Source organism: Etheostoma spectabile, chromosome 13 (genome assembly GCF_008692095.1).
Source record: "Etheostoma spectabile isolate EspeVRDwgs_2016 chromosome 13, UIUC_Espe_1.0, whole genome shotgun sequence".
NCBI classification, from domain to species: domain Eukaryota; kingdom Metazoa; phylum Chordata; class Actinopteri; order Perciformes; family Percidae; genus Etheostoma; species Etheostoma spectabile.
This window is the reverse complement of record NC_045745.1, coordinates 24,173,262-24,181,898: the sequence shown is the minus strand read 5'-3', so window position 1 is coordinate 24,181,898 and position 8,637 is coordinate 24,173,262. Positions and strand designations below refer to the sequence as shown.

Sequence of the window (8,637 nt, the reverse complement as noted above, 5' to 3'; positions counted from 1 at the left end):
ACACACACACACACACACACACACACACACGCCCGCACAGGTGATACGTTTTGAGAAAGGAAATGTGATAGTCATTGATATGTGTGGATTGAGGGATTGCAATGACATTTGATACACACACTCGTGTCCCCCTCAGGATGACTTTGGTGATGCCCAAACTTTTCATTTAGAACTAGTCAAAATATTACTTTCTCTTTGTCATAAATGTCAAGTATAAAAATAGTTTTTTTTTTAACTTTCCCAGTTTTCTTACGAGTATGAAGTGAAAACACTGTAGATCTTTCATTAATGTATGCTTATTTGTGTTCTTCTGGTTAGGCTTGTGGCTGGGTCTCTTGACATGTGCATTCTTAGAGACGGGTTTCTTCTTCTTTCTAATCTACAAACTCAACTGGAAGAAAATCACACACAAGGTAGGATGTTCTTATCTATCTCCAAACCATGCATGCTTTCCACGAATGCTTTCCAAAAAGGATTGAGGCCAGGAATTGGGATTAGCAAATTAAATATTTTTGTTATGATGGAGCTTCATCAGGAGGCAGACTCATCAATAAATGTTGGAATCCCTGCAGCATTTCCCCCCATACCAAATTAACTTGGCAGCATTTAAAATCTTTGTTTTGTTTCACTTTTTGTATTTTCTTGTTACATAAATAAAAATTCAAAAAATAATATTTTTTTTGTCTCTCATAAACTCTGATACGTTTTCAGGCTGTCTTGCGAGCTGGAAAGAAAGTGGTCTTGATAGCAAAGCGGCCTATTAGTATAGTGATTAATGAAGAGATAGTGCCTGACATCTCTGAATGCCCAAATACAGTAAGTGCACATGTATAGTATGTGGTGTGAAGTTAAGCAAGGTATTCCTACTTGTGTACATAAACTTGAGCTGCTCACATATTGATTAACAGCAGCATCTTTGCACCCTGAAGGCCCAGTTGGACACAGAAAAAGCCCTTAAAGTAGATGGCTACAGTCCAGTCAACACCCAAGATCAGGAGGTGAAAGCCAGTCATGAGGCTGAGGACAACAACACAAATACAAGAGGAGCTGAGGGGGATGCTGACCAGAGCAAAAAGACTTCAAGCACCAAAACTCAAGGGCTGCTGTCTGTTTCTGAGCTGATCTTGCGCCGGGGACTCACCTTCTTGGGTTCAGTTCTGATTTTGGCCATAGGTGTTGCTTTCCACATTGCTTTCCCTGTACCGGAGCCCTCTGCTCACAGCACGGCCAACTTTACATTGAATTGGGCTAATGACTCCAGTCCTACACCACTGGTCCCAACCCCAAACCGCTGAGCTATCTTTGACCTCTGAATTTAGACATCTAGTGGCAGAATTTAGATCTCTTAGGGAAATAAGTGTTGAATTCATAGTCCACTCATAGACCTGGGTGTTCATTTTGTAAAACTACAGCCTGCCATTAGCTATCTCAGTGCTGCACTGCTGAGCAATTCCACAAAAAGTTGGAGGCAATATCAGATGAGTCTAAGACTGGCAAGATGAACAAAGGTCTTGTCACTAAGGTCATTTTGTAACCTGCTCAGCCTGAATTGCCCAACTGGGACAACAAGACCCATTCTAAATCCCTCACTAAGTGACCACGTGTGCATTAAGGAACATATGGTCTTCCACAGACAGTTTTTGATTTTTTCCATTCTTGTCTTGATTTACCTTTTGTACTGTAACATATATCTTCTTTCTTACTGGCCTTTAATCATGTTCTTGTGTTTTGACTGTAAGTGTAAGACTGACTAAATATCTGAGCTACAATGTTACAATGCTTACTAGCCTGGGCTTGTGTAACAAAGGCTAATCTAGCTTGTAACATAATGGTATTGGTCTCTCTATATGATTCATTTAACGTGAGAATAAGACCTGTGCTTGCCTGGATGAGTGTACTTTCCTACCTAACCCGTATTTTCCAAGAGGCGCGTCTGTGCTGCCTTCCGGCTGTGCAACGTTTTTGTTCTGTCCTTCGCCATGCACCATACCACACCGGAAAAGCCTCATGCTATGGATCCCCTTTTGCAACACGACTGAAGCGTGGTCTCACAGCTAGGCCGTGCGATGCTTCTGTCGTGGCGCGCTCTTCTTAATTCCAAGCGACTTTAACGTGACTGCAAAGCATCCTGAAAAAAAAGCTGGCAGATGCCCATCTTTATGCAAATGAATCTGTTAAACGCAACTATCCAATACAAGTAGACGAAAATCTTTCAAACTGACATTTGTCAATCTGAAATGAAAACAGATTCACTGTATGGCCTATTTCTCGCTTAAATGTTTTCAGAAACACGTTTCGGTGAACTATTTTTGTAAAACATGAGATCATATTCTCAACGAGCCACCATGATGGTCGTTTAGAAATTTGGGAGTAGCCAGACCCACGTGACACGTTTGTCCAATCAGCTGCCGGTCAAGGGCATGGAGCGTCAACCATGGATGTATTACGTCGCAACACCACACTTCAGTTGTGTCGCAAAAGAGGATCTGAACTGTTAGAAGCGAAGCGTCTTGCCTGCGCGACCGTTTGTAACAGTAGACAGAGCGTCAAAAAATAGGCAAGCAGACATCTTGAGTTCCAACAGCGCAGATTTATTTGTAAAGTGCCAGCACGCTTAAAACAGGGAAATACAAAACTTGAAACTAACAAAAAAAAACTGGAGAAAAACCACAAAATCTCCTTAAACAAAACAAATTAGACGAAGCATGTGATTGAGTGGCAAGGCTTCTCCAATAGCCTGTCCAAACTGATAAAGCACATGTTTATATCAGCACTGCTCTTACCTTCTCTTTGTACAACTAAACAGTCAAATCTTTCCTAAGCACGTGGTTTTATAAGCAGAGCTTCCCTCTACCTAAGACTAGGCACAAATAGTGCACTGCTGCCTCCCACTGGTGATAAGGACAATCTAGCTTACATATAAGCTCCTCTCGGACCTATATTCTCCAACATACAGTAGGTCCATGGTTTTCAGGAAATTAATTAGTTCCAATGCTCTCTTTTTGATTAGGACCATCATCCATCTAAGTTTTTAAGGAAAAACATGTCAATTCCCAACTCGTTTAAAACCCATGAATATTAGTCTCCTTTCCTCAGCATGTCTTGGAAAATGTACAGTGGGGTTTGAAAGTTTGGGCACCCCAGGTAAAAATTTGTGTTAATGTGCATAAAGAAGCCAAGAAAAGGTGGAAAAATCTCCAAAAGGCATCAAATGTAAGATTAGACATTCATATTAAATGTCACAAAAAGTTAGATTTTATTTCCATCATTTACCCTTTCAAAATAACAAAAGTTTGAAATGCAAAAGTTTGGGCACCCTGCAGAGTTAATACCTTGTACTGCCCCCTTTGGCAAGTATCACAGCTTGGAAACAGTTGTTGTAACCAGCCAAGAGTCTTTCAATTCTTGTTTGAGGTATCTTCGCCCGTTCTTCCTTACAAAAGTCTTCCAGTTCTTCAAGATTTCTAGGCTGTCTGTATTGCACTTCTCTTTTAAGGTCTATCCATAGATTTTAAATCATGTTGAGGTCAGGAGATTGTGAAGGCCATGGCAAAACCTTCAGTTTACGCCTGTTGATGAAATCCACCTTTTGAGGTGTGTTTAGGATCATTATCCATTTGTAGAAGCCATCCTCTCCTTTCCACAGATGGCATCAAGTTTGCGTCCAAAATTTGCTGAAATTTTATTGAATCCATTTTCCCTTCTACTTATGAAATGTTTCCTGTGCCACTGTCTGCAATACAACCCCAAAGCATGATTAACATTGGACAGAGGTTATTTTCATTAAATTCTGTGCCCTTTCTTTTCCAAATGTATCTTTGCTTATTCCAGCCAAAAAGTTATATTTTAACCTCATAGGTCCACAGAATTTGTTTCCTCAATCCATCAGGCTTGTCTATATATTATATATACTATATTGTCATATGTTCATTTGCAAACTTCAAAGGCTGATTTTTGCGGTGAGAACGTAGAAGAGGTTTTCTTCTGATGAATCTTCCATGAAGACCATGTCCGTGCAAGTATCTCTTTATAGTGGAATGGTGTACCACAAGTCCAGTGTCTGCCCGGTCCTTCTGGATGGATAGTGCAGTCAAACTTGGGTTTGGACTTGCTTTTCTCACAATCCTGCGAGTTGTTCTGTCTGATATTTTTCTTGGTCTTCCAGATCTTGCTTTAGCTTCCACTGTTCGTGATGACGGCCATTTCTTAATTACATTTCAAACAAAGGATGTTGGCGTCTAAAAACGCTTTGCTATCTTCTTATAGCCTTCTCCTGCTTTGTGAACTTCAACTATTTTCAGTTTCAGTTTTCTAGACAACTGCTTAGAAGAACCCATGGTGCTGATTGTTGGGGCAAGGTCAGATGAGTCTGGGCATTTAAAACCTTAAGATTGACATCACCTGGTCTTTCCAGACGATGATTGAGAACAATCCATGACACTGTCAGGTCTCAGCTTTCCAAAGGGGGCGGTGCATGCTATAAACTCTGCAGGGTGTCCAAACTTTTGTAGACGCCATTTTTTTGTTTTCTCTTATTTTGAAAGTGTAACTTTTTGTGACATATAATGCAAATGTCTAATCTGTCATTTGATGCATTTTGGAGATTTTTTCCATCTTTTCTTGCCTTCTTTATGCACATTAATACAAATTTTTACCTGGGGTGCCCAAACTTTTGAGCCCCACTGTATAATGACGTGCTTGACAGACTCCAGAACGCCACAGAATAGACATTTGCCATCTCTGTGTTTTCCCACCAGAAACAGCCGACTTGCCAGCCCACAATGTCCCAGCCTTAATATGACTAATTTAATTTGATCCATCCTAGGCAGGCACATTGTATTCACAGATTTTATTGACGGTTGGATGTCAAACAGTTTCCTCCCTCTGGTGTCTTTACTCCATTCCCGCTGCCACTGCTGGTTCAGTCTTTCATTGATGAAACTGCTGTGCTCCAATTTACCAAAAGGCACCTCTACCTCCACCCATCTCTTCCTAATCTTGATCTAGCAGCTTTATCTGCAACCTCATTCCCCTCAACCCTCTCAGATGAGCCGAACCCCACAGGAAACCTACACTACACCCCTCCTCTCCAATCTAAAAAACACTCAGTGGTCGGTTTTAGCACTACAACTACAAAAAAGGTAAAAACAAAACCAGCCGTGACTGCATTTTTCTTGAAATAATACATTTTTTTAGCCACTTGAGGGTAAAAAAAAATGTTTGTGAACACAACACAACATCAGGTGTTAAGGTAAATTGGCAAAATTATTTTTTTATTTACCAGGAATGAGACTAGCCTACTTGAGTTTTTTGGCCCAGACTTGCAGCAGCACAATTAAAACATAATTTCAACGTAAAGCATACAACAACCTAAAATGGAGACACAAGACAGATTATAAGATATCAAAAACATTCTTTTAACATTCACAACTCACACAGCCAGATGTGCTGGCATCCAAGTAATTTAGAATGGCTTTGAATATGTGCAATAAAACCAGCTCCAGAAGTTTAAAGTGGTTTTGTAACTGATTCCAAGTCGAGGGAGAAGCCTCACACCCTTCTCCCCAGTTCAGTAACAGACTTTAAGGACATCTGGAAAAAGTCCTGGTAACAAAGACAACAACTTCCGTTTTTTTTTTAAGAATGTAGACCAACTTGTTGCTATTATTCATTTGGAGTCATGCTTGTGTCCATCTAATGAATGTAAATCCAATGTTCACTCTCTTTAAACTCTGCTCTCTGTCTTTACCAACTCCTAAGGGAAACACATTACTTACTTACTACTACTACTGCACTACTTAACTCTTGTTCTGGTGGCATATGTTGATTCTGAGCAGTATGTCACTGTCAGTTTTTGGTAACAAATGCTGCCTACTGCATTTCCTCCGGTTTCTGGAAGAAACTGTTGATTTATGTTAAATTTACATATTTACTGTAGCTATGAGCAGATTGTACATTACTGCATTGCCTTCCTATATCATTGTCACTCATCCATGTTATTCTCTAGGACAGAGGTGATTGATAAATAACAAGATAGTTACTTTTTTATTGGCCCATAACATAATATACTGCCATACCCCTCAACACAATAAAAAGGACATTTAAAGTGTATAAGAATGAAACCACATAGAAGTTAAAATATATTACTTCACCAAGACATTTGTCATAGTCTGTAATCTAAACTGCAAAATATAGATTGAACTCTTCTTCTACGGTTCTTTTAACTACTGTATGCAGTCAAAGGGAAGAAATAGAAACTATGTTGCCAAGGATCCATTATGAAACCACCAATAATTAAGGTCCTGTTGTTCTTGTAACAGCATCCCACAGCCGCTAAAAAAATCCTGCTCTTGGTCCTGCTAGGATGTAAATGCATTAGTAAATAACTGCAAAGCTACTTTCACATGAGAACCAAAATGTTCTTCTTATCAGACACACATTGTGTAAACAAACCTGCACATACAACAAAGAAGCACCAAAACCAGATTTAAATTTCATCATATTTATGCAAATGAATGCCACAGATTTACAGATCTGAGAAAATAAAAGTGCCATGGTGATGGGACTACAGAAATGACCAGTTTGTATTTAAATTTGGATCCCACACAGTTCTACTTTGTGATACAGTGATCATATTATAATTTTACTTTTATTTTTAACATGTTACGTGCACACACTCTGTAATAAGGAATTTGGATTTGTGAAAGCAGCACTATGAGTTGGTGAAAGGTACCACTCTTACTGTTTCTATTGTTGTATCATATAGGAACTCAAAAGACTCAGGAAAGCCTTAGCTATTAAATGTGATGGAAAGCCTAGTTTAATAACTGATTTATGATGAAACATGTTATCTATACTAAGAAAACACATTTGTAGTAGTGCATATTTGATTTAAAGTTGCCAAAAGGGATTAAAGATTCCCCCAAAAATGTTAAAGTAGTTCTGGACTGTTTCTCTAAAATAATATACAGTATCACCAAAAACAGCCATAATTTAACTGACTTACAGGTAAGTTATTGTGCTGCATGATTACACAACTAGGAAGTTAATATTCGATTCCTTAAGCAACTATCACAAGTTCCATTCTAATGATACTGACAGCTAATCTTTACACATGTCACTTGTTAATGATGCCACAGCATGTTACTGATTGCAGTCTCTGGAGGTGAGCGGGCTAAGATTACAGTCGCTGTGAGGAGCCTGTGACAATGTTACAGCTGATGAGCAAGACTAAAGCTCAGACAACGATGTAACAATGTATAAATCAAGCCTGATTTACATGTTGAGTAACAATAAATTAATATGCATGTTTTTTAAGAGACTGTTGAAAACTTTTTTTTGCAAGTTGGTGCTGATGTCCGTTTGGAGAGTGCAGTGGCTTGTGGGTGCACTGGCTTCATATAGTCCAGAGTGTAGACCTTTGAGCAAACTTCTCATGTGAGAGCAGTTTTGAAGTTATCACCTATGACCACCAAAATACGCAGTGGTAAGTCTGTACCAAAAACATGCCTTCAGAAGGGACTATGTGGCTTAAATACAATTACAATTGGACTCCATAACAAGTTAAGTGTAATTTGATTAGTCCATATATTGATAGACTAACCAATTACTTTTTGTACCCTCATATTTACCTTGCAGACTTGAGAGTGGAATTGATCTCTCACTAACTCCATGCCAGAAAGCAAATAAGCATATTTCCCAAAATGATAATTCTGTATAGGGCTGCCTGATGTGACAACATGTCAGCTGTTGATTAGCATTAGTCTATATCTATTACATGGCTTGGTTGAATTCTAATGTAGAATGCAATGTGTTATATTCTTGATAACAGCCGTTGCTAAGTATACCACACCGTTGCCATAGATGCAGTAGAGAAGATGAAGAGAGTTGCTGAAGACCTGGATGCTGGAATGTGGAGCAGGACTGGGCACTGATATGAAGAATGGAGGGGAAGGTGTGGAGAAGGGACACACCTGTGAAATGACAACTGAAAGCAGCAGAAAGGGAAACAGATTTTAAAGTTTGACAGCAAGGATAATATTGGCGAGTGAGAGATCATGGCAAGACCTGGTTGAACTACTTTAAGTGAACGCCCAAAGAGTATAGAAGCTGGAGAGAGATGAGAATGAGTGAGTAAAGGAAGTCTTCCTGATTTAACTTTGGCCAAGCTTCATGAGTAGTATCTATCTTTTCTTACAACTCAAATAACAAGCATATTTTTTCCAAAATGTGGAGCTAATTACTTTCATAAGATCTTTAGAGAAACACCATACATGGACATATTTCTGACAATCACACATGGTTAATGTTTGCTGTTAGTTTGGTGAATTCCTTATTTGTGAGCTTGTAACTGTGGATATGTCTGTTTGATATGTCCTCATCCAGCCAGCACGTTGCAGTGTGACCGTACAGACCTTTCATTATCATCAAATTTGGCTGCACAGATCAAAGGAAAGAAAAAAATAAACCAAAGAAAAAAAGCAGCTTTTTCTGTCTTTGATGATGAAAGCACACATCCACGATGCACCAATGCACTGTAGCCCAAATATAGAATTTAATCATGCTCTAATTGTGGCATCCATTCAGACTCTATATATGTATAAATATATATATATATATATATATATATATATATAT

General features: G+C 38.9%; 1 protein-coding gene across 1 annotated transcript in view; it reads left to right on the top strand.

Annotated features, from left to right (window-relative positions):
• Positions 1 to 2,395, top strand: part of slc47a1 (solute carrier family 47 member 1) — a gene marked incomplete at its 3' end in the record, with an annotated part of 14,384 nt that extends 11,989 nt beyond the window's left edge. Inside the window, 3 exon segments of the mRNA XM_032532806.1 lie at positions 319 to 413; positions 712 to 816; positions 930 to 2,395. Coding sequence (XP_032388697.1) covers positions 319 to 413; positions 712 to 816; positions 930 to 1,295 — 566 coding nt within the window.
• Between the last annotated feature and the right edge of the window lie 6,242 nt (positions 2,396 to 8,637).